Source organism: Vanacampus margaritifer, chromosome 13, assembly GCF_051991255.1.
Source record: "Vanacampus margaritifer isolate UIUO_Vmar chromosome 13, RoL_Vmar_1.0, whole genome shotgun sequence".
Taxonomy (NCBI): Eukaryota; Metazoa; Chordata; class Actinopteri; order Syngnathiformes; family Syngnathidae; genus Vanacampus; species Vanacampus margaritifer.
The window spans coordinates 1,237,914-1,263,642 of NC_135444.1; the positions used below are offsets into that span (position 1 = coordinate 1,237,914).

The window sequence follows — 25,729 nt, forward strand, 5'->3', positions numbered from 1 at the left end:
TCTATCCTGGCGGGGGTCAATGGCTCCCCTCTTTGGTGGAGATTTTCATGCACGCCAGATCCACCACACCAGCATCTATCGAAACTCAGACACAATCTTCCTCAGGTCATTGAATCGGTGGAGGCTGGTGTCTGTGGATCTCACTCCGCTTAGTCTGTCCTTCCTTCCTTTCCTCAGTCTCTCCTTTGGTCTCTTGAGGTCTCCCTGATTTGTTGAAATTTAGATGTCTCTGGGGTTGGTGAAGGACTCTGGTTGGTGGCCTGGTGGGTGGTGTCTGGTCGGTGCTGGATTTCACTTTCCTTTCTTTTCTTTGGTCCCTTTTCGGGTTTCCTGACGGCCTCACGACTCTGGCTGGAAGTGTTCGGTTTAGGGAAACGGTATGGGATATAATTTTTTTTAATAGGTTTTAGGTGAACTAATGAATGCACGCACGCACATACACATATTCACCCACATACAAATAAAAATACAAAATATATATATACTGTATATATAAAAAAACGAAGAAAAAAAAAACGAGAGCAATGATGATGACATGTCAAATCGGTAAAATTACCGAATGAACAATACTGAGCTCTCCAGAAAGAAAAAAAAAGAGATAGGGTGAGAAGCTCGGTCATCCGGGAGGGACTCAGCGTCGAGCCGCTACTCCTCCACGTTGAGAGGAACCAGTTGAGGTGGCTCGGGCATCTGGTTCGGATGCCTCCTGGACGCCTCCCTGGGGAGGTGTTCCGGGCATGTCCTACCGGCGGGAGGCCCCGGGGACGACCCAGGACACGCTGGTGAGACTTTGTCTCTCGGGTGTCCTGGGAACGCCTTGGGGTCCCGTCGGAGGAGCTGGCTGAAGTGGCTGGGGAGAGGGAAGTCTGGGCTTCCCTGCTAAAGCTGCTGCCCCCGCGACCCGACCCCGGATAAGCGGAAGAAGAAGACGGACGGACGGACGGACTGTTCATAAAATTTAAGACCAGAAATATTCAACTTTGCCCAGATGACCATTTGCAAAGGCTGAGAGTGCTTTTTCCGGAGAAGTTGTGTCTTTTCTGGTTCGTGACTGTAGAACCCAGCAGTGTGCAGTGTCTGTTGGATGGTCAGCCTTGATACATTGCCATCAGCAGAGGCCACATTCACCAATATGGCCTTGGTGGTGATCCTTGGATTCTTTTTCACCTCTCTCACTATGTTCCTGGCCAACACAGGTGTCAACTTTGGATTATGGTTATGTCCTTTGAAATTTTCCACTGCAGAATGTCTTGCAGTTTTTTAAAATAATAGTTTGCACAGTAACCCCTGGAATTTCTGGAATTTGAAAACATTTTTATCGCTTATCGCTCTTTCCACAGTGAGCAGCCACAGTGCGCAACAGTGGTGCACTGCTTTCCTCTCCTGAGATGCTGGATGGTGGACCAGAATTTCTTCCAAGCTGTCTGGAAGTCGTTTTCCATGGCCTCGTTGAACTCCTTCCAAGCCTGAGTTTTTGCCTCAGTTACCATTGAAGCTGCGTTGAGCTTGGCCAGACGGTACCCATCAGCTGCCTCCGGAGTGCCACAGGCCAAAAAGGCCCGATAAAACTCCTTCAGGTTGACTGTATCCCCAGCGGATTTGGGGCTTGCCGCCATGACAGGCACCGACCACCTTACGGCCACAGCTCTGATTGGTTGTCTCAACAATGGAGTCACGGAACATAGTACACTCGAACTCAAAGTCCCCCTCCTTCCAAGGGAGTAGTTTTGTCAGAGGTGGGTGTTGAAACTGACAGGGGATTCTGCCAGACGTTCCCAGCAGACCCTGACAATATGTTTGGGTCTGCCAGGTTGGACCGGCATCTTCCCCACCATTGGACCTGGAGGGGCGTTCCTCCCAGTCACGCCCCTGCAGGTCTCACTGTCCTTCTCCGCGTAAGCGTAGAAGTCCCCCAGCAGAACGAGGGAGTTCCCAGAGGGATCGCTCTCCATCACACCCTCCAAGGACTCCAAAAATGATTGGTACTCTGAGCTGCTGTTCAGTGCATAGGCACAAACAACAGTCAGTACCCGTCTACCCAACCGAGGGAGGTTGTAATAGACAATAAAGGCTTTTCTATAGATTTTTTAGAAAGGTATGAATATTTTTGGACGTGCCACTTTTTGTTCAAATATATATAAAAGATGAGAAATATTTTTTCTGCCTCTTGTACAACATCCTATTATCTTCTAGGAGACACCCGTGTCATTTCCAATCCAGGCATCCCTATGCCAGATGGAGAATGACTGGTGGCAACAACAAAAAAGCCGCTGGAATACAGGAATTCCCTGACACGCACAAATCACACCAATTTTACGACGCTATCAAGGCCGGATACAGCCCTCCCCTCCAACTCTAACGTGCCTCGTCGTTCCTCTGATGGCTCCTCTCTCATCAAGGACAGCGTATCCTTGCACGCTGGATCGAGCACCTGAGTGAGCCGTTCAACTGGATAAATCCCTTCGACGCCTCCTTCACAGACAGCCTGCCTTCTCTTCCTTGATCACCCTCCATCATTCATCAAAGTCCGTAAGGCCTGTAGAAGTCTGAAGAACAACCAGGCGGCAGGCCCGAACACTCTCCCGGCGGGGATATTGTTAAGTACGGCTACTGTGTGACACATCGTCTCCACTGCTTCATCACCAAGGTCTGGCACACCGAGACCCTGCCTCAGCAGTGGAAGGACGCTAACATTGTGACTGTCTACAAGAAGAAAGGGGACAAAGACGCATGAGGCAACTACCGCGGCATCACTCTTTTAGCCGTGGCCGGAAAGGTCCTTGCACGGGTCCTCCTAGCTAAGACTCCTTGATTTTGCCGCGGGTGGCATTTCTGAGTTACAGTGCGGCTTCTGAAAGGATCGCAGTACCATCGCGATTTCGCTGCCCACTTCCTCCAGGAGGAATGCTGGGAACATCAGGATCTCTTCATTCGTCACCAAAGCCTTTAACACTGTTAACCACAACCTTAAAGTTAAAGTACCACTGATTGTCACCCCCCCACCTTAGTGGGGTGAAATTCTTTCTCCGCATTTAACCCATCCCGAGGGAGCAGTGAGCAGCAGGAGCCGCGCCCAGGAATCATTTGGTAACCCCCCAAAATTCCAACCCTTAATGCTGAGTGTGGTATGACCTGGCCACGGATTGAACCCACAACCTCACAGTCTCAGGGCGGTCACTCTACCACTAGACCACTGAGCGTGGTTATCCTCCACAAATGCGTCTGCCCACCCAAATTCACCACCATTCTGAGAGTTCCACACAGGCTTGTATGCTCGTGCAGTAGCCGAAGGTCTGGTCTCTGAGCCTTTTGCTGTCAACATCGGAGTCAAGCAAGGAATATCCGCCATTTTCAACATCTACCTAGCAGCCGTTACCTTCTTCTCTCGCCACAGACTTGATGCAGGCGACAGTGTTTCCATTAGATATAGGCATGGTGATCTGTTCAACCTTCGCAGACTGCAGGCCAGGACTAACCTTGGTTTTTGACTTCCAGCATGCAGACGATGCTGCTTTCCCTGCTCTCTTTGCGCTGGGTCTTCAGTGCACGGTCTCCATCATAGACACATCATATAGCAGCGCTGGTTTGGTCATTAATGCCCGGAAGACCGAGGTGCTTTGTCAACCGCTACCTGATGCACGTACAAGCTTGTACAATTCAATTGATCCTGCCCCCATCCCACTGTGCGCCCATTGTGATAGAAATGCAATGGAAAATGCCGTTTAGGTCTAGTGTAAAAGTGGCTAGTGTGTCTCTTTTAGACTTCTAGTCAACAATTTGGCTTTCTTACCTGTAGTATGCAGTCAGTGTTGGCAAACAAGGACTTAAATCTGTCTTCCATGCTGATATGGTACAGAATGCACATGCTGAGCTGTCTCTGGCCTTCATCAGCTGATTAAAAGAGAAAAAAAAATCATCCAAATTTTTGTTATTGTGCGACAAGTGCAAATTGCTATCTATAGGGTTTATTTTGGGACTAATGACCAAGTAAAAAAAAAAATCCCAAAAAAAAGAAAAACTACAACTAAACAATTAAAAACGTTTTTTTTGGTTTATATTGTAAAACTATATTACGAAGACAAATACAACGGATGCTGCTCGGGCTAGCTAAAGTTCGAATTTAGCAAACTTAGTGCATATATCCCATGCTGAAATAGCCTTGCTTCAAGTTCTATTTTTAAAGAGTTGCTAATGATTGAAAATTTGAGGCATTCATAATAAAGGGAAATCTTTTTTGACAGTGCAAATGGTGGTGGCCCACTGAAAATATACTTCCTGCATAACGGTATTATTGATTTTTTTTTTCAACATTGGATCGTTCAGAAATCAACGGGTGAATAATTTTGCACGCCCTACTTTTCAGTTATTTCTTAAAAAATATATATATATCACAATATTGTACAAATGTAATTCCAATTCACGATTATGTGCCACTTGGTGTTGATTCTTCACCCCCCCAAAAATAGAATTTTATGCCTGTATGTTTGAAAGCTGAAATGTGGCAATAGGTCAAAAAGGGGGACTAATTAGGGATGTAACGATAACAGCAATATCACAATATTAAAATTGCCACGATATTGTCGCAATGTCATGATATAAAATCAACACTGTTAAAAAGTCGAGGTTGTATTCCATTTGCGCAGTTCTAGCACCCTCTGTTGGTTAGTTTATTAGTGCAATTAAATTTTTATTAGGAATGTTTTGGCCACTGCAGTGGTTACCGCTCCCATAAATCAGCTATACGAACTAATATTTTTCAACTTTTCCGTTAAAATAACGTTACCTTTCACCAGCTTCAGCCGAAAACTACATTGTGAACTAGACCGTGATACTTTGCGCTGCTGAGCCAATTGGAGCACATAAAAATAAAATGATGGGCCAAGCCCATTTCTTTGTCACTGCTGTTATGTGCAAAACACAACATTGTGCCTTTTTTTCTCCTAATATGAGCTTTTTCTTTTTTTAAAACAATATTGGGAGTCCTTCCTATGGGCTCACCACCTGTAGGAGGGGCCAAAGGAGTCGGGTGCGTAGCGAGCTGGGTGACGGCCAAAGGCGGAAACACTGGCGGTCTGATCCTTGGCTACAGAAGCTAGCTCTTGGCACATGGAATGTCACCTCTCTGTCGTGTGAGGCAGAAAACTCTTCTCCACACACAGCTTGGGCTCTGGTACCAATCCTCTCGAGAGGGAATGGACTCTCTTCCACTCTGGAGTTGCCCACGGTGAGAGGCGCAGAGAAGGTGTGGGCATACTTATTGCCTCCTGGCTTGGCGTCTGTTTGTTAGGGTTTACTCCGGTAGACGAGAGGGTAGCCTCCCTCCGCCTTCGAGTGGGGAGATGGGTCCTGACTGTTTGTGCATATGCACCAAACACCAGTTCGGAGTACCGACACTTTTTGGAGTCCTTGGAGGGTGTGCTGGAGAGCGCTCCCTCCGGGGACTCCCTCGTTCTGCTGGGGGACTTCAATGTTCACGTGGGCAATGACAGTGAGACCTGGAAGAGCGTGATTGGGAGGAATGGCCCCCCTGATATTAACCCGAGTAGTGATCTGTTATTGGACTTTTGTGCTCGTCATAGATTCATCCGTAACAAACACCATGTTTAAACATAGGGGTGTCCATATGTGCACTTGGCACCAGGACACCCTAGGCCGCAGTTCGATGATTATGTTATAGTTGTGTCATCGGATTTTGCGGCCGCATGTTTTGGACACTCGGGTGAAGAGAGGGGCGGAGCTGTCAACCGATCACCACCTGGTGCTGTGTTGGCTTCAATGGTGAGAGAAGATGCCGGTCAGACCTGGCAGACCCAAACGTATTGTGAGGGTCTTCTGGGAACGTCCTATCAGAAAAAGTTTCAACGCCCACCTCCAGCAGAACTTCTCTCTTGTCCCGAGGGAGGCAAGGGACATTAAGTCCGAGTGGGCCATGTTCCGCGCCTTCATTGTTGAGGCGGCCGATCAGAGCTGTGGCCGTACGGTGATCGGTGCCTGTCGTGGCGGCAATCCTTGAACCTGCTGGTGGATATCAGCAGTAAGGGATGCCGTCAAGCTGAAGGAGGAGTCCTATCGGGCTTTTTTGGCCTGTGGGACTCCGGAGGCAGCTGACAGGTACCGGCTGGACAAGCGGAATGTAGCTTTGGCAGTCGCTGAGACAAAAACTCGGACATGGGAGGAGTTCGGTGAGGCCATGGAAAACGACTTCTGGACGGATTCTGAGAAATTTTGGTCCACCATCCGGGGTCTCAGGAGAGGAAAGTGCACAATTAACACTGTGTATAGTGGAAATGGGGTGCTGCTGACCTCGACTCGGGACGTCGTGAGTCGGTGGGGAGAATACTTCAAAGATCTCCTCAATTCCCCCGACATGCCTTTTTTCAAAGAAGCAGAGTCTGGGGACTCTGAGGTGGGCTCTCCTATCTCCGGGAAGAATTTACTGAGGTGGTTGGAAAGCTCCTCGGTGGAAAGGCCCCGGGGGTGGATGATATCCGCCTGGAGTTCCTAAAGGCTCTGGATGTTGTGGGGCTGTTGTGGTTGACACATCTCTACAACATTGCGTCGACATCGGGGACAGTGCCTCTGGATTGGCAGACCGGGGTGGTGGACCCCCTTATTAAGAAGAGGGACGGAGAGTGTGCTCCAACTATAGAAGGATCACACTCCTCAGCCTCCCTGGTAAGGTCTATTAAGGGGTGCTGGAGAGGAGGGTTTGTCGGGACGTCCAATCTCAGATTCAGGAGGAGCAGTGTGGTTTTCGTCCCAGTCATGCAACAGTGGACCAGCTCTACACCTTTGGCAGGCTCCTCTAGGGTGCATGGGAGTCAACCAGTCTACATGTGTTTTGTGGATTTGGAGAAAGCGTTCGACCCTGTCCCTCGGGGAGTCCTGTGTGGTGTGCTTCAGGAATATGGGGTACCGAGCCCCTGGTATAGGTTGTTCTGTACGACCGGTGTCAGAGTTTGGTCCACATTGCTGGCAGTAAGACGGAGTCATTCTCAGTGAGGGTTAGACTCCGCCAAGGCTGCCCTTTGTCACTGATTCTGTTCATAACTTTTATGGACAGAATTTCTAGGCACAGCTGAAGCGTTGAGGGGTTCCAGTTTGGTGGCCTCAGTATTGCATGTCTGCTTTTTGCAGATTATGTGGTGCAGTTGGCTTCATCAAGCCATGATCTCCAACTCTCACTGGAGCGGTTTGCAGCAGAGTGTGAAGCGGTTGGGATGAAAATCAGCACCTTCAAATCATAGACCATGGTCCTCAGTCGGAAAAGGATGGCGTGCACTCTCCGGGTCGGGGATGAGATCCTGCCCCGAAGGCGAAGCTCTCGATTTGCCGGTTGACCTACCTTTCCTACCCTCACCTATGGTTACGAACTGTGGGTCGTGACCCAAAGAACAAGATCCCAGATACAAGCGGCCAAAATGAGTTTTCTCCGCAGGGTGTCTGGGCTCTCCCTTAGCGATAGGGTGAGAATTTTGGTCATCCAGGAGGGACTCAGGGTCGAGCCGTTACTCCACATTGAGAGGAGCCAGTTGAGGTGGCTGGGGCATCTGGTTCGGATGCCTCCTGGACGCCTCCTTGGAGAGGTGTTCCGGGTATGTACCACCGGCGGGAGGCCCCAGGGACGACCCAGGACACGCTGGAGAGACTATGTCTCTCGGCTGGCCTTGGAGCATCTTGGGATCCCACTGGAGGAGCTGGTTGAAGTGGCTGGGGAGAGAGAAGTCTGGGCTTCCCTACTAAAGCTGCTGCCCCCGCGGCCCGACCCCAGATAAGCAGTAGTAAATGGATGGATGGAACATCGGGTGTTTTTATACAGTATCATGATCTTTTTCTTTTCTTTTTTTATATCGTCAATCTACCTACAATATAATTATCGTATCGTGAGGTTCATATCGTGATATTCATTGTATCGTGACGTTTGTATATCATTACATCCCTCAGACTAATACTATGGCAAGGCACTGTACAATACACAAACTGTTGCAATTTGTACACCTTTCGCCTAATTTGGATTTATACTAAATACACTAAAATTATACTAGAAAGCCTACAGTTAAAGCAGATCTTGTTCATTTACTTTAAAATCCATTGTGATAGTATTGACAAATATGGACACAACAAATCTGATCTTATCACTTGCAAATGACAGTGCAGGGTGTAGGGCTTCGACATCTGATTTGAACAAAAATAGGATTTTCTTGCAATGTGAACAAGGCTGAAGAGAAACAATTACAGGGGCGGGAAAAGAATCCACAATGGTCGTATGAAAGTCAGCTGTGTGAAACACTACATGATAAAGTATTCTCATCTTAAAAACATTTAAATAAAACTCAGAGCGTATAATTCTGGCACAATAAAAACAACAGACACGCAAACACAAGTGAGTTTTTAGACATTACCGAGCAGTGAGGAGAGTATGGCTATTAGTCCAGCTTGGACCATTTGGTTGCGCAGAGCAGTGTCAAAGGATAGGTTGAGCAGTAGGCGTAATGTAGTGTTTAGTAGGTCTTCATGCTCACATGGAACCAGCAGAGCCAGCTTCTCAACAGCGAATACTTCAGCCTAAAAACAATAGAGGTGAACAAATACTTTTGTGCATATTATTTTTTCAGAAGAGTAGATTTAAAAATGTACACAAGATATAACCATTCATACTCTCACCATATCATTCTTGTTTTCTAAGAAGATGGAAAGTTTCTTCAGGAAGGAGACAACTACCAAAAGAAGTTCTTCATCCTTCCTATCCAGAATCTTCACAAGCATGTTCACTATATTTTTGTTCCTCATCTTCAGTTCTGTGTGAGTGTCTTCAGCAAGGTTCAACAACAGACACAGAGAAACTGCAGAAGAAAACAAACTAATAAAATAAAATATTCATATAAATGTACTTCGGTTAAAAAGGAATAAAATCTGATTCAAAAAGTCACGCTAAAAAGATGCACAATAAACTGGTTGCGTAAGTGTGCAGCTGAAAATCAACGTTTAGGTTTTGCAATGTTCCTGAGCCCAGACCAAATTTCGATTAAAAAATAGGGGGGGGGGGACCTTAATACTCAGTATACCCGGAATTTTAAACCAAAATGAGAAAACAAATGGAGAAAACAATACACCAAAAGAAATTATTATACTGTTACTGTGTCTTAAAAGCCGAAAAAGAAAGAAGAAAAATTATTTTCGACTGGATCATTTTCTGCACTTTGCCACATTTGTGGCTATGTTCATACTGCTGGTCAATTCCCATTTTTTTTGCCAAATGTGTCAATATCTGATTTTTGTCAATGTCATGTCAATGTGAACCACACAATTCTGATGTTAGGTGATAAGTGAATTTTCGCAAAGTAAAGTTCGTAATTTATTTATTCTTGGTGACGCGGGATTTTCGCCTCTTTTAAGCCCACACAGTTCCCATCCTTCTAAACATTTAATACACTTAATAATTCAACTCCTAAAAGGCATAATGAAGAATAAACTAGAGCAAGCAGCTATAAAGGGCCCTCGCAGCCCTCACAATCTCACAACTACTAAAATACTGATTATTTTGCCAGGCCTGATATGTGTGCAAAATTTGTTTTTGTCGATGTTAAGACAATAAAGAATTGTGTTTTTAAATCAGCGGTCTTTCTTTCCTTTTTTTTCAATGGTAAAAGGACTGCTTTTTATACAGTAAAGCGCTTCATCTATACCATATGTTGTTTTGCAATGCCTCAGATTCACCCATTCACATACACATTCATACACCAATGGTCGACTTGCTGGCCATGCAGGGTATTGCCAGGTTAGGTATCTGCCACTGAGCTATGTAGCCATTGTTTTTGGCGAACAATGCATTGCCATAGCAACAGAATCACAACTACTAGAGTGAAAAATAAGTTTATAGATCTTTTCAGGCTTGGACTGTTATCAAATATGTGACATTTTGAGAAGATAGGACCATCTGGGTCAGGTTACAGCAATTTTTATTGTCACGGTGGATTATCAAACTTTGTCATGATATAATATATATCACATATATATGTGCAGTTGTAACACCCTCTGTTGGTTAGTTTATTAGTGCAATTTCATTTTAATTAGGAATGTTTTGGCAAATGCTGTGCTTACCGCTTCCATAAATCAAGACCACTGCCATTGAGCCAGACCTGACCTTTGTATTTCAATCCAGAGATCAATATCACCCTTCACATTAATCAATTAAGGCCGGGAGCGCATGACCGTGCTTCTACCGTTAAAGCCGAGAGTGCAGATATGTCATGTTGTTTTGACCAATTCTTGGTCTCTTAGCCGATTAAATGCATCAGAATACGCACCTCCCTACCCGTTTTTTTCACTGTTATATTTACTTACACGTTACCTCATTTTTTACACAAATTACATAAATCACCTCACCACTTTGATTCTATCCTATAACATGCCAATATTGACAAATGGCCTATACAGATATATACACAGGACTGAGTCTATATTGTTTGTATGCATAAACTAGTTCTGGTTTCCTGGAATGTTTGTGGCGCTCGCTCACAGGCAAAAAGAATAAAAACTTTAGACCATCTCTTAAAATTAAAAGCAGATATTTGCCTCTGAAGAGAAATTACTTATTGATAAGAATTTTAGCCAAGCGTACTCTGCCCCTTATAACAGTAGACAAAGAGGAGTCTGTATACTCATACATAAGAATTTACTCTTTACTCTAAATAATACAATAACAGACCCAGACGGCCGATACATTATTATTCAGGTAACTATATTTAATAAAATATATACATTTGGAAATTTATATGCCCCTAATAATGATGATCCGGCCTTTTTCCATGAATTTTTCTCTCAGCTGTTTGATTTAGCAGCAAACTCTACTATTATTATTGGAGGAGACTTTAACACAGTCTTAAATCCATTAATAGACCATTCTAATAATACAACATGTAGGCGACTGCAATCTACTTAAATAATAGGGGAATATATGGATGATTTTGGCCTCGTCGACAGCTGGAGACTTAAAAACCCAAATAAGAAGGAATTTACCTTCTTTTCCGCTGTGCACCGGTCTTTTTCAAGAATTGATTATTTTCTTACAAATAACTCGATTGCTGATAAAACTGTTACAAAAATACATCCTATTATTATTCGCGACCATGCACCAGTCTCCCTTTCCCTACAAGTTGATTATATCTTTAAACCACCACCAACATGGCGTTTTAACATCTCACTGCTAAACGACGCAGAGTTTGACAAAATTATAAGAAAAGAGTGGGCAGACTTTTTGGAAATAAATGACTCTCCAGACCTCTCGCCATCTCTTCTCTGGGAAGCTGGGAAAGCAGCAATTAGAGGTAAAATTATATCATATTCATTTTATAAAAAGAAACAGGATCAAAAATTTGAAAAAGACTTGGAAGATAAAATTAAACAATTGACGGATGAGTACGCAATAAACCCAAACAACCAAATATGGACTGACTTACAAAATACAAAAATACAGTTAGACGATATGCTAACTAAAAAGACAGAGTTTATAATACAACAATTGAGATACAACAACTTTGAATATAATAACAAATCAGGTAAATTTCTTGCAAACCAACTTCAACGCAATCAGGAAAAATCTCTTATAACGGCTATTAAAGGGACAACTGGTGAATGCACACAATCACCAGAAGAAATTAATCAAATTTTTTATAACTATTATCGTAACCTATACTCAGAAATTAACAAGCCTAACCCTGAGCATATTGAGGCATTCCTCAGTAGCTTAAATATACCTCAGTTAACTACTAAATATAAAGATATGTTAGATGCGCCACTCACTATAAACGAGTTGTACAGTGCTCTAGATAGTATGCCTAATGGCAAAGCACCTGGCCCGGATGGTTATCCGGCTATATTTTTTAAGCCCTTCTGGTTAATGCTTGCTCCACTATTCTTAAGAGTAATAACATAAATCAAAACTAATGGTTACATACGCCCACACATGAATACAGCAGCAATTAAACTTTTATTAAAACCAGAAAAAGACCCCACCCTTACATCAAGTTACCGTCCGATTTCACTAATTAACACTGATATTAAAATTATCACTAAGGCTTTCACATCTAGACTAGAAACAGTAATCTCAACAATCATTCATAGCGACCAAACAGGCTTTATTAAAGATCGTCACTCTACTAATAATATTAGGAGGCTCTTTAACCTTATTAGCATGTCACAGCGGCATGATAAAAAGGCAGTTATTATATCATTGGATGCAGAAAAAGCTTTCGACAAAGTTAACTGGTCCTTCCTCTTTGCTGTTTTAAATAAATTTGGCTTTGATAAATCATTTATCCACTGGGTGTCAGTATTATATGATTCTCCTAAAGCTACAGTTACTACTAATGGGATTATATCTCAGAGATTTACTCTACAGAGAGGCACAAGACAGGGATGCCCACTGTCCCCTTTATTATTTGCAATAATATGCGGAGAAAAACGGCTTTTTGTGAAACGATGTTATTTCATGCACTCTAGTGAATTGTACACTTCTTTTTGTCCATGAATGATGCCACAAACACCTAAATAGTGCTTTACTTCTGTAAAACGCTTTCACCAACAATGAAAAAGTGTTTTTTGATTGCAAAATACGTTTATTTCCATTCAACAGTGTAACAATTTGACAAAACAATTTCGCAAACTATTTACAAATGTGTGCAACTGTGGTACTACTTACAATTATGTGGATGTTTCAAATACAGTTTTTCTTTTTGTAACGCTCTCCTGCGTGCAAGAGACGCCAGGACTCGCACAGCAGTTTACTTTCACTTTCACATTGTGCAACGTGCAAACGTTACACTTCCTTGACGGCCTTTTTTCCGGGGAATAAATAGCAAGTAGCAGACTGTACACACTTCTCCGATGAATATGCATTGGACTCGGGGCACTTTCCGTCGTCCGATCGAACGTCCGCCTGTGCGTGCTCGATTGTGCTCCGAGCTTACGACGCCGTCACAGCCACCGCGTCAGCGGTTCCAATTTCGCCGTCAAGCTCGGATTCACCTTCATCATCATCGATGATGATCATCGTCGTCATCAATGTGCTCTTTTAGTGTTGGTCGATCGCTTTTGTCTAGTAAGTGTAGAGCTGCTTTGCAAACAGGCACCTTCTGCGTTTCCTCCTCAGCCATCTAGCTCCCCCCTCCACATATTCTCCTGCCGCGTCAATGCTTTCCATCCACGGAGTCATCATCATCATCATCATCATCATCATCATCATCGATGATGATCATCGTTGTCATCAATGTGCTCTTTTTGGTCGATGCTTTTGTCTTTGAAATAAAACGGCTCGGGCGTGAGCACCTCGCAAACCGGTCGCCATTTTTCTTTGTTTTCCATTGTGATCTCCTGCTCGACGCTCTAGCTCCGCCTCCACTGACGCCCACCCGATCTTGCCAAAAGACAGTCATCGCTGCCCTCTAGGGGCCAAAAATAGTCATTAGGCTCAAAAAACCTGGTTAAAATTTTCAGCACATCTCCGGAAGGCTTCCCCCCACCCGTTTCAAAAAAAAATTGGATGACATCTTTTGACGTCATTGGCAGTGAAAGAGTTAATTCTGCCTGTTAGCGAGAGCCACCACATCGTGATAACTTACATTGATGTTTCTGTGTTTGGCAATTTGTAACTAATGGTTGCGTTTTTATAGTCAGGAAACCAGTTGCTGCCAACAGGATCGAGCAGATTCACCTCCAATAGGCACTAAGGATTAAAATTCGGATTCACTGCATGCCAGGGGGTTAATTCTATCGGGTCTGCCCCTCTGTTGGCTGCTGGGTGGCGGCTGCGTCTTGGCCGTTCCCTGGGTCTCTTGGGGGGTGCTGCGTTGTGGGGCTGTCCCTGGTGTCCGGGGCGGCGCCGCCCTGGCGTGGTCCGTCGCTCTAGGGCCCGGCGACGCGAATCGGGGCCTGTGGGCCGCCGGGGTGCCCTGTGGTTCCCTCTCCCCTCCCCCTTCCTCCCCCTTGCTGCCTCTCCCTCCTCGCCTCTCCCCGCCCGTCCTCCGCCTCCCTGTCCCTTCTCCCTCCTCCTCCTCTCCCCCTCTCTCTGCGGCCCTGCCGCTGCCTCCTGCCCTCCTTGTCGTCTCCTTCCCCCGTCCCTTCCCCCTCCCCTGTCCGCCTTCCTCCCCCTCCCTCGGGGTCCCGGTGGGGTGGACGGGGGTTTGGTGGGCGGGTGCACCTCCTGCCCCCGCCCGTTTGCGGGGGGGGGGGGGTTCTGGTCACTCCTCTTAACTCACTGCACTAGTTTTGCACAATACACTTTTATAGATATAGGGCACATAACACACTTTGGGAGGGGTGGGGTAGGGTGAAAACACCGTCTTCGCCCTACAACTCCCCTCCAATTTTAATGCACCAGTCGGCGAGCTGGCGGACTCAGTCCATCCATCCATCCATTTTCTTGGCCGCTTTTCCTCACTAGGGTCACGGGGGTGCTGGAGCCTATCCCAGCTGGCTTCGGGCAGTAGGCGGGGTACACCCTGAACTGGTTGCCAGCCAATCGCAGGGCACACAGAGACGAACAACCACACTCACATTCACACCTAGGGACAATTTGGAGAGTTCAATTAACCTGCCATGCATGTTTTTGGAATGTGGGAGGAAACCGGAGTACCCGGTGAAAACCCACGCAAGCACGGGGAGAACATGCAAACTCCACCCAGGAAGGCCGAAGCCCGGACTCGATCTCACGTCCTCTGCACTGGGAGGCGGACGTGCTAACCAGTCAGCCACCGTGCTGCCGGCGGACTCAGTAACAGGGTTAAATCTCACTATTTACGCTGGAGTGACAACCGGGGCCGTTCCCCGCTGGGCGTGGGGCTCGGGGGTGCCGCCCGTCCTCCGGTGCCCCCATCTCCCCTTCTGCCCCCGGTATTCCGTCCCTCCACGCGGTGGGGGATGGGGTGGGCGCCGGCGCCCTCTCCGCTCCGCTGCTCGGCCCCTCTTCGGCGCTGGTGCGGGGGATCCCCGGGATCTGGGGGTCGGGGGCTGGGGGGCTGCCGGTTGGTGGGGGTGGCTGGGTGTCTGGGGGTTTGGGGGGCTGGGGGCGGCTGGGGCTGGGTTGGGGTGGATGGCGGGGGTTGTGGGCCGGTGGAGTTCCTGGCGGGCCTGCAGTGCCCCGTCTTGCTGCGTTGGGCTGGGGGCGCGGGCCGCGTTGGGGTGGGGGGCGCTCCTGCTCCTGGGTTTACTCTCCGGCCGGTGGCCCCTGCAGGGCCCGGGGGTCGTCCTTTGGCGCTGCCGCGGCCTGGGGGCCCTGTGTTGCGCTTGCTCTGTCCTGGCGGGGGTCGACGGCTCCCCTCTTTGGTGGAGATTTTCATGCACGCCAGATCCACCACACCAGCATCTATCGAAACTCAGACACAATCTTCCTCAGGTCATTGAGTCGGTGGAGGCTGGTGTCTGTGGATCTCACTCCGCTTCGTCTGTCCTTCCTTCCTTTCCTCAGTCTCTCCTTTGGTCTCTTGAGGTCTCCCTGATTTGTTGAAATTTAGATGTCTCTGGAGTTGGTGAAGGACTCTGGTTGGTGGCCTGGTGGGTGGTGTCTGGTCGGTGCTGGATTTCCCTTTGCTTTCTTTTCTTTGGTCTTTTCTCGGGTTTCCTGACGGCCTCTGGCTGAAAGTGTTCGGTTTAGGGAAATGGTATGGGATTTTTTTTTTTTTTAGGTTTTAGGTGAATGCACGCACGCACGCACATACACATATTCACCCACATACAAAAAAATATATATATACAAAAAAAAAAAATACATATATATATATATATATATATATATATATATATATATATATATAAAAAAATAATAAAAATTTAAAAAAAGGAGAGCAATGATGATGACATGTCAAATCGGTAAAATTACTGAATGATCAATACTGAGCTCTCCAGAAAAAAAAAAAAAAAAAAAAAGAATACGCACGAGAGTGTGATGTGGGCCTCGTAGCATGTCCTGGAATTTTATTCATGCATTTATGGTTGACGCAGATTCGTGCGAGTTCTGAAATAACGCGATTGACGATGGCGCGGGAAGAAATCAGTGTAACGGAGTCGACAGTGACATACTGTTAATAAATATGTTTGTAGACAATGAGGATGTTGAAAATTTTGACGACTTTGTAACGGAATGGACGACACATAATTACCACTCGATCCTCCAAGTTTATCACAAGTGCGCTCCAGTGTTGAAGGTAAATGTACCCGCAGATGCGACACAGTTGTTTGTTAATTTATTTTTATTTTTTTTAAATATTGAAGGTTTATAATAATAAACTTAGGTTTGTGCGAAATATCATGTCGCCATCCGGGCAAATGGTAGAGTAAACTGACTTTGCCCGACCCGGTTTTTAGTCGTCATTCACAAGCTGACGAACGCTAAAGCTCAGCCCTGATGTTTAGGCCCTCAAAATCGGCACTGTTTTCTTTGCGAACAGTGCGTTGCTACGCCCACAGCGTTTTGCGAAAATGCACAAACTTCGTGCTCTAACATCATTAAACCTAAACACTCTGAGCAAATATGAGTCCATATAGGCTCCCCCGCAACCCTAGTGAGGACAAGCGGTTAAGAAAATGAATGGATGGATGGATGATCCAGTTAACTCACTTAAAGGCAAAAATAGACAAAAGGGCTATTTTTTGCCAGTAGGTGGAGCTATTACTACAATGACATAAGTTCGTAGATGTGTTTAGGTCTTGACTGTCCGCATAGCTTGTAAATTCTCGTAGATGCGTAATGCAAAAAATGTGGGCAATGCAGACACGCAGTGGGCAGAGGTGCCAAATTCAGGTCCAGAAAGTAAAAACTCTGCCACAGTTTGGCTTTAGTCCCTGATGCTAGCTAGCTAGCTAGTTTCCTAGAAGGTAAACGAGCACCATGGGAGCTTGCTAGTATGCTAGATGGGTAACACCTGGGGTAAAGCCAAACTGTGGCAGGGCTTTTACTTTCTGGACTTGACCTGGCGGTGGGGCATGGTTGCTGAAATTGCTTAATTTCACCACGTGGAATTGGAATTGACATTTAACTCATTACAGTTTCTACAAAAGCAAGTTGACCGTATGAGGCATGTCAGGGTAGAGCTCCTGTCTAAAAGCACACTTTTCGCTACAAATGGTGCCATGTTTCTGTTTTCTCACAACACAAATGAACTTGGGGGCTAAAGGTTATGGAAACCTTTACCTCTGAGAAGCTGCTCCTGTTTATTAAGAAGGCTCTGATACTTTTTTAGGGACTTCTCATGCTCCTTCTTCAGGTTTTGGTTCTCCGAAAATTCTTCATGTAAAACCAGTTAAGGAACAATCAAATCAAATAAATGGAATTTTACAACTGAATTCAACATTAAAAGAAAAAAGTTTTTAAGAGTAAGCCCTGCCATTTGAAAAGGATATAGGCCTTCTTCTTCCTTTGGAGCTCATCATGCCACACATCATACCTCTTGAGCTCATGTTCAATGATGTTCATACACAGGGCCCCAATCTTGAAATGAGTGACCAGTCCATGAAACTGTGAAAAACTAAAAAAATATATAGTTATTTTGACATTTATTTAACAACAAAAAAGACCGTTCAAGGCAGAGAAGCCCATTCACAACGATGACCTGGCCAAGAAGTCAGCAGAATGCAAAACATATCACAAAAACAAACAGTAAACAAGGCTTGGAATAATTTATTTTTTTAAGAGCATATTTGATAATCAATTGTATAATTTAAAGAGCAACTTATAATAAATATTGAGGAGCAGTTATTTTGCATGTTACATAGTGAACTAAAACCTGAAAAACAAATGTATTTATTTGCCTGCAAATTTGCAGATAAACCTTTTATGGTTTAATTTTTCTGTTAATCTAAGTGAAGTGATTTATTTATATCCTGTGAACAATCACTTCCGGTTTGGGTCACAAAAATTAGAAGGTGCGAGAGACGAAAGAGAGAAAGGTAATGACGGAATTTTTGCACGTCGAGCCGTGCGGACCTCAAGGACGCATAAAGCATAAATTAAGCTTTAGTGGGCTAGCAGGAATTGTATTTTATGCTATGTCATATGGAAATGTATGTTCGTATGACAAAAAAAAAGAGTCATTGGGTATTTATTTGGGTATGCTTGAATTTTCAGGATAGGAGAATTTTTTGAATCCTTGAAAACCCAGTTTTAAATATGACTTAAAAGGTCAGGGAGAAATTAAATTAGTAAGAAAGTAAATAAAGAATATACTAAAAAAGCAATCTAAATAAATACTGGGTGTTTCTGCGCAATTCGCCTCTTAGGGGCAATATGGTGCTGTGCATCCATGGTGTACACAGTTACAATAAAAAAAGAAGAAAGTTGTGATTTAATTCTATTAAAATAACTTGTTTTTCACAGATTGAGAATAATTTGTGCCTTTGAGTAGTGTTATCTTACCTGTAGGTATTTTTTTTGTGTTACTAATCGTTCCATTAAAATAAAAGTAGTTGATCAAACTTCTTTTTTTTTTTTTAACTGCCTTATGATTTTAAAACTAGTTGACCCTCAATTTATTGTGTACAGTAATTTCTGGACAATAAGCCGCTACTTTTCATTTCACTGCGGCTAATACAAAGGTGCGGCTTATCCATCAGATCACAAGGCGCACTATAAAGGAAGCGCAAGCGTGTCAGGCAGAGCAAAACAAACCATCCATCATCATCCATCAGACTTCTCCTCTGATTGTGGGGAGGTCCTGAGGTCCATTTCAGTGAATGAGCAGGACTCAAGGCTGGTGATTCATCCCCATGATGTCCAATCTGCTTTTAGGTCTGTCTGCACAAAAAAGGCCTCAGGACCGGATGGGATATCTGCCTTTCTGCTAAAATCCTGTGCAGAGGAGCTCACAGCGGCATGGCAGCCCATCTTCCAGAGATCTGTGGACTCACACTCCATTCCCAGTCTCTGGAAAAAAACAGTAATCACCCCGGTTCCTAAAAAACAATGTCCTGTGGTCAATAATGACTTCAGGCCTGTGGCTCTAACTTCCATTGTCATGAAGTGTTTCGAGAGGCTGATGGTGACCCTGCTCAGGGGGGAGGTGGATGCACACTTAGACTCCCTTCAGTTTGCCTACACGCAGGGTCGCGGCACTGATGATGCTATCAACAGCATCACACATCTGGTCAGCAAACACCTAGACGGCCCTAAAGCTTATGCACGTGTGTTGTTCGTTGACTTTAGCTCAGCGTTCAACACAATGCAGCCGCACCTGCTTTTGGGTAAACTAAAGGAGATAAATGTGAACCCATACATCTCGAGGTGGTATCACTCCTTCCTGACAGCGCACACAGCAAGTCAGGGTAAACAGCTCCCTCTCGGAACCCAGATTGATAAGCAGAGGTGCCCCACAGGGCTGCGTCAGCTCCCCGGTCCTCTTCACGTTGTACACAACAGGGATGTGATTTGACCAAGGTGAAATTATCTGAAAATTTAGCCGGGGGTCTGGGGGCCGCTGGCACCCAGCTAGGTCCAGGGCAGTGCCCTGGTGGGGGGACACGGGGGGCGAAGCCCCCCGAAGCTCATGGGTTTTCCGTGTTTTTAAGTACTTTCAATGCACTCACATGACAAAGAAATAGACAAAACAACAGCATAAATTTTCAATGTATATTGAACTATCCCATATAAAATGGCAGTTTTAGTCAACTCAAAATCAGTCACATTCAAAAACATTGGACTGTCTTTGCTTTTAAAAACTATCACTGAGAATATCATCATATCTAACTAATGTGATTCCTAAGTTTGTTGAAGAGTTCAAATTTCATGAACAAATAATTGTATCATGACCAAATGAAAAGTAACTCATATTAGAGCATACCACAAATGTCTTTGTTATAGCAGAAGATGTTATCTGTCGGAGGGGGGGGGGGATAAATAAAGCGGAATTCCGCGAATTAGCGGAAAAATCACATCCCTGACACAAATGATTGTGTGACATCACACCCAGAGAACTTTATCATTAAGTTCTCTGATGACACAGCTATCGTCAGCTTGCTGCAGGCCGGCGGTAGCCCACTGGACTATTTCTCAGAAATAGAGAAATTTGTCCAGTGGTGTGACCAGAATCATCTTGTGCTCAATGCGGGGAAGACCGAGGAGGTGATATTTGATCCAAAAACTGTTGGTGACCACAGGCCAGTCATCATTAAAAGCAATCACATCAGCCAGGTGGGTTCATACAGGTATCTGGGGGTCCACATTGACAACACACTCAGCTGGAGGGTACATGTTGGAAGTCTCTGCTCCAAACTCCAACAGCGTCTCTATTTCCTACGCAGACTTAGGGTCTATGGTGTGGAGCAGAGGATCATGCTGTTATTCTACCGGGCTGCATTGGAAAGTATCATCAGATACGGCATTGCGGCCTGGTACGGCAACCTGACTGTCCAGTCAAGGTCACAGATTGCCGGTCTGGTGCGGACTGCCATGAAGATCATGGGGGTCAGGAATCATTCTTCCCTACAGATGCTTTATGAGCGGTCCGTCACCGGACTGGCACAGAAAATTGTTACTGACCTGACTCACATTCTGCATCATGAGTTCCAGCTACTGCCTTCCGGCAGGAGATTCAGGACCCCCAGAACCAGGCTGAACCGCTACAAGAACTCATTCTTGCCGACATCCATCAAACAGCTTAACAACCGACATTAACTCAGTACAATAAGATATATGGTGCAATGTTGTGTGTGGAATATATGCAGCCGTGCTGTACATACTCATGTGTGTATATATATATATATATATATATATATATATATATATATATATATATATATATATATATATATATATATATATATATATATATATATATATATATATATGAGTGTGTGTGTGCGTGTATATGGGTGTGTGCAGTCCTCATGTATGTACTTCTCTACACATGTATACTTCTGTGAAGACTTCTGGAAAGTCTTCTACTTATTGCTGCACTTCTTATTTAATTTAAATTTTATCTCTTTCTATTCTGTTGTTTTCTCTTTACTGTAAACTGTAGCTGGACGGAGTCCTCTGGGGCCAGGCCTGGAGGCGGGGCTCGAAGGAGAGCGTCTGGTGGCCGGGCCTATACCCATGGGGCCCGGCCGGGCACAGCCCAAAAAGGCAACATGGGTCCCCCTTACCATGGGCTCACCACCTGTGGGAGGGGCCAAAAGGGTCGGGTGCGCAGTGAGCTGGGTGGCAGCCAAAGGCGGGGGCCTTGGCGGTCCAACCCCCGGCTACTGAAGCAAAACAAACCAAATGAGGCCAAATGCAGGAGAGAACGAGAGTGAGACAATTTGCGCCCTCATTGTAGAAAAGAAAGTAGCGGGAACCAGTTGTGGTAACATTGTAACACCTGTGGCTTACATTCGGGTGTGGCTTATATGTATAACACACACACACACACACACACACACAGATATATATATTCCCATATATTCCCCAAATTTTGCTAGTGCGGCTTATAGTCAGATGCACTTTATAGTCCAGAAATTACTGTATACAGTATCTGATAACATAAGGCATACATTTTTATGGGTTCACAGTCATAATATCCTCCAAGGAAAACCATAACAAAAATTTGTTTGATATCCCTGCTGCAGTGATCTAATGTTGTAACAATTGTTGCTGCTTGCAAACATACAGTGGGAGTACGTGGAATTTATGAAACAAATATACATGTGGTTTTTCACAACCTTAGTAAGTGTACATATTTTTACAACTCTGTCTTATTTTAAATATTTTAGTGTATCATATCTATAGACAAGGTGGTGTAGGGCTTAAGATTGCCTCTTTTTTTTTTTTTTTTTCGATATATGGGCAAAGACTGTAAATTGACTTGCAAAGTGAAAAATTATACACTAATTTTCATTAGTGTGGAGCAGATGTTTGTCAGCAAAAAAAATATTCAAGAATAGTAATTATATATCTTTTTTTAAATGACTTGTATTGGTTGCACTGGCACAAGTAAATGCACTGAGTGTGTTTACAATTTGACCTAATAATTTAAAAGAAGAAAAAAAACTATCAGCATACCTTGAGAAGCAGAAAAAGATGCAAATTATGGTTGTTGCCAGTTCCACACTTTTCTTCCAGTCTTCTCTCAGAACTCTAGCCAATGCTGCTAATGCCATCTCTGCCATGTAAAAAATGAAATAAAAAATTTAAAAAAGTGAGAGAGAGAGAGAGAGAGAGAGAGAGAGAGAGAGAGAGAGAGAGAGAGAGAGAATTAATGAGGGCACTAGCTAAAGGTTATCAATATGTACAGTACGTTGCATTGCACATAAACTATAAAGAAAGCAAATGAGAGGAAACCACAACCCACTCATTCTTTCAGTTGGGAAGAAAACTGAGAATTAGCCTCAGCCCTTAGGCAGTAAACAGAGCTCCATCATGTGCATTATGTGTCAGGAGCCTCAAACACAAACGGCTAACAGATGCTTGAGCCAACAAAAAGTCAAAATAGTAATGTGACAACTGACAAGATCTTCAGTTAGCAAAGAGAAACTGTTGCATTTGTGTGTTTTAAGTCAATTTTTTTTTAAAGAAAAGTGACACGGATTGAAGCATCCTAGTTGTTTTGGTTTTAAGAACTTGGGCGAACCCCTTGAAATTTCGGCTGGTACATGTTTACTTTTAGATATTTTTTAATCAAACTTGTTAGCCAATCTGAGAAGGGGTTTGCCGATTATCAGAGGTAATGAGGTTGAGGGTGCTTGTAGACAATTGTGCGAAGACTGCAAAGATGTCCAAAAACATGGCCTTTCAACAGATATGGGAAGTAAAAAAGTACTATTATATAATACTTCATTACTGTACTTAAGCAGTACTTTCCTGAGTATTCATTTTTTTAGACTACTTCTATCTTATCTATTACATATTAACATGAGTATCTACTTTTTACTCGATATATTTTCAAATCAAGGTGGAAAAAAACCAGCCATCAATATCTCTTGGCCCTGCCAATCAGAAGAAGCATTACACACGGTCTCCTACGTCAAAGCTTGTGATTGGCTCTCTGGCACGCTATCAAATGATGTGCAATTGGCTAGATTAGAAAAGAGGATAATTTGAACTTGATAAGAACGCTACAGACTGCCAAGCAAAAATATGAAAGAAGGTTCAATCATGGACCAGCAACACGAGCGAGTGATACTCAACACTGTCGACTCGACATAGGGCAAGTCAAAGAGTCAACTGGCCGATGTACAGCCATTTTTGCTCCATTAGCTAATATCTTGAAAACTGACGTAGGAGGAAATATCCAGTAAAAACACGTTTTACTTCTACTCATCAGGTAAATTTCAAAACCTGTACTTTTTTACTTTTACTTGAGTAATTATTTGAGTGAGTATTTTTACCAAGGTTGTTTTTGACACAAGTAATTGTACTTTTACTAAAGTAGAGATGTCAGTTATTTTCCCATCTCATAAGTAAACATAGAACATAGTGATTTCAAATTATACGCAACTTTATTGGTCGGTTCTACAGAAGGGGTCAGGCACAGTGCATGGGACAACACAGTATGGCTGACGGTTTTTCAGTATGCAATTTACTTTTCATTAACGCTGTGTGAAATGCTGAAATGAGTAGTGATAGACCGATGTTTTATCAAGGCAGATAGCGATACGATTATTAGTAGTCAAGGACACCAATAACCAATATTTCAAGCCAATATTCATTTGCAGTAAAAGAGAAAATATTTGTGTAATTAAAAAAAAAAACGTTTTCTTTTAATTTTAAACGTATAAAGAATTGATAGTTTTGTTTAAAAATTTTAACAAAAATTGCAGAGAGGTTCCAGGGTCATCAGCATGATTAAAAACTAAAGCTAAAAGCTCAATTAAACTAAGCAAGTAAATAGTTACACCGAATGTTTTCTACTGTACATAAAGTTTTCCAAAATGTCAACATCATTTATTTTTAATTTTTTTCAAAAATAAAGTGTCAGCATCATTTTTTTTTTCTAAAGTGGAAATTTAAATAAATCCATAAATGAAATGATTCCTGTATCTTACTGAGTGCATGTGAATATAAGCTAATTTAGGGGTTTTGTCATGGTTCGTAAAAGGTTTCAAAAGATCTTTGCAAACAGTAAAAAAATTGTCAGAATATTTTTTAAATGTCTTTGCGACAAATAAAAACTGTCTGTGAACATCTTATAAATTCTGATGGAAACTCTAAATTCCGCTACGTTCACAAGCATTCACTGCTCAGTGAGATACCAACTTTATCAGCCTTCGGATTCGTTAAAAGGCCGATATTGATATTTGTAAAAATACCAAATATCGGCAGCGATAATTGGCCCGGCCGATAATCGGTCTACCTCTACAAATGGGTTTCTTCCGCGGTGTCCAGGCTATCCCTTAGAGTTAGATAGGGTGAGAAGCTCGGTCATCCGGGAGGGACTCAGGTCCAACCCGCTGCTCCTCCACATTGAAAGGAGCCAGTTGAGGTGGCTCGTGCATCTGATTCGGATGCCTCCTGGACGCCTCCCAGGAGAAGTGTTCCGGGCATGTCCCACCAGCGGGAGGCCCAGGGGACGACCCAGCTGGAGGGACTATGTCTCTGGGCTGACCTGGGAACGCCTTGGAAACCCGCCGGAGGAGTTGGTTGAAGTGGCTGGGGAGAGGGAAGTCTGGGCTTCCCTGGTAAAGCTGCTGCCTCGACGACCCGCCCCCGGATAAGTGGTAGAAAATGGATGGATTAACGCTGTGTGTGTGTGCATGCTTACCTATTGCACCTTCACTCGCTCAGTTAAAAGTGTTACAGCTTCAAAGTGTAGCCAATGGACATGCTAAATGTAAAACCACCATGTGTACCTTTTTCAGTGTCACTTTTTTTTTTTTTTTTTTTTTTTTTTTATAAATCAAGCTCATTTTTCCATCCATCCATTTATACTACAGAGCACGGACGTAGCAGCTTTAGGAGGAAAACCCAGACTCCCCTTCCCCAGTCACTTCAACTAGCTCCTCCGTCAGGATCCCAAGGCGCTCCAAGGCTAGCCGAGAGACATAGTCTCTCCAGCGTGTCCTGGGTCGTCCCCGGGGCCTCCCGCCGGTGTGACATGCCCGGAACACCTCTCCAGGGAGGCATCCAGGAGGCATCTGAACCAGATGCCCGAGCTACCTCAACTGGCACCTCTCAACGACACCCTGCGGAGAAAACTAATTTTGGCCGCTTGTATCTGGGATCTTGTTCTTTTGGTCACGACCCACAGCTCGTGACCAAAAGGTGAGGGCAGCTCGTGACCATAGGTGAGGGTAGGAACGTAGATCGACCGGTAAATCGAGAGCTTTGCCTTTTGGCTCAGCTCCTTCTTCACCACAACGAACCGATACAGAGTCTGCATCACCGCAGACGCTGCACCGATCCACTGTCGATCTCCTGCTCCATCCTGCCCCCACTCGTGAACAAGACCCCAAGAACTCCTCCACTTGGGGCAGGATCTCATCTCCGACCCGGAGATGGCACGCCACCCTTTTTTGACTGAGGACCATGGCCTCTTTTGATGATCTTCATCCTAACCGCTTCATATTCGGCTGCGAACCGCTCCATTGAGACTTGGAGATTACGACTTGATGAAGCCAACAGCACCACATCTGCAAAAAGTAGAGATGCAATACTGAGGCCACCAAACCGGAACCCCTCAATGCTACACCTAGAAATTCTGTCCATAAAAGTTATAAACAGTCGGTGACAAAGGGCAGCCTTGGCCAACCCTCACTGAGAACGAATCCG

The 25,729-nt window shown here is 44.4% G+C and overlaps 2 protein-coding genes across 2 annotated transcripts in view; one reads left to right on the forward strand and one right to left on the reverse strand.

The window, feature by feature from the left end:
* The window catches only part of gorab (golgin, rab6-interacting), a 292,517-nt gene that overhangs the window by 61,818 nt on the left and 204,970 nt on the right, over positions 1–25,729 (forward strand). The window lies entirely within an intron of this gene.
* The window catches only part of kifap3a (kinesin-associated protein 3a), a 101,211-nt gene that overhangs the window by 57,930 nt on the left and 17,552 nt on the right, over positions 1–25,729 (reverse strand). Inside the window, exons 6-11 of the mRNA XM_077583144.1 lie at positions 22,025–22,124; positions 17,393–17,519; positions 17,186–17,282; positions 8,665–8,843; positions 8,403–8,565; positions 3,791–3,891 (exon numbers count right to left, since the gene is read on the reverse strand). Of these exons, the coding sequence (XP_077439270.1) occupies positions 3,791–3,891; positions 8,403–8,565; positions 8,665–8,843; positions 17,186–17,282; positions 17,393–17,519; positions 22,025–22,124 (767 nt within the window). The remainder of the gene's footprint in view (positions 1–3,790; positions 3,892–8,402; positions 8,566–8,664; positions 8,844–17,185; positions 17,283–17,392; positions 17,520–22,024; positions 22,125–25,729) is intronic.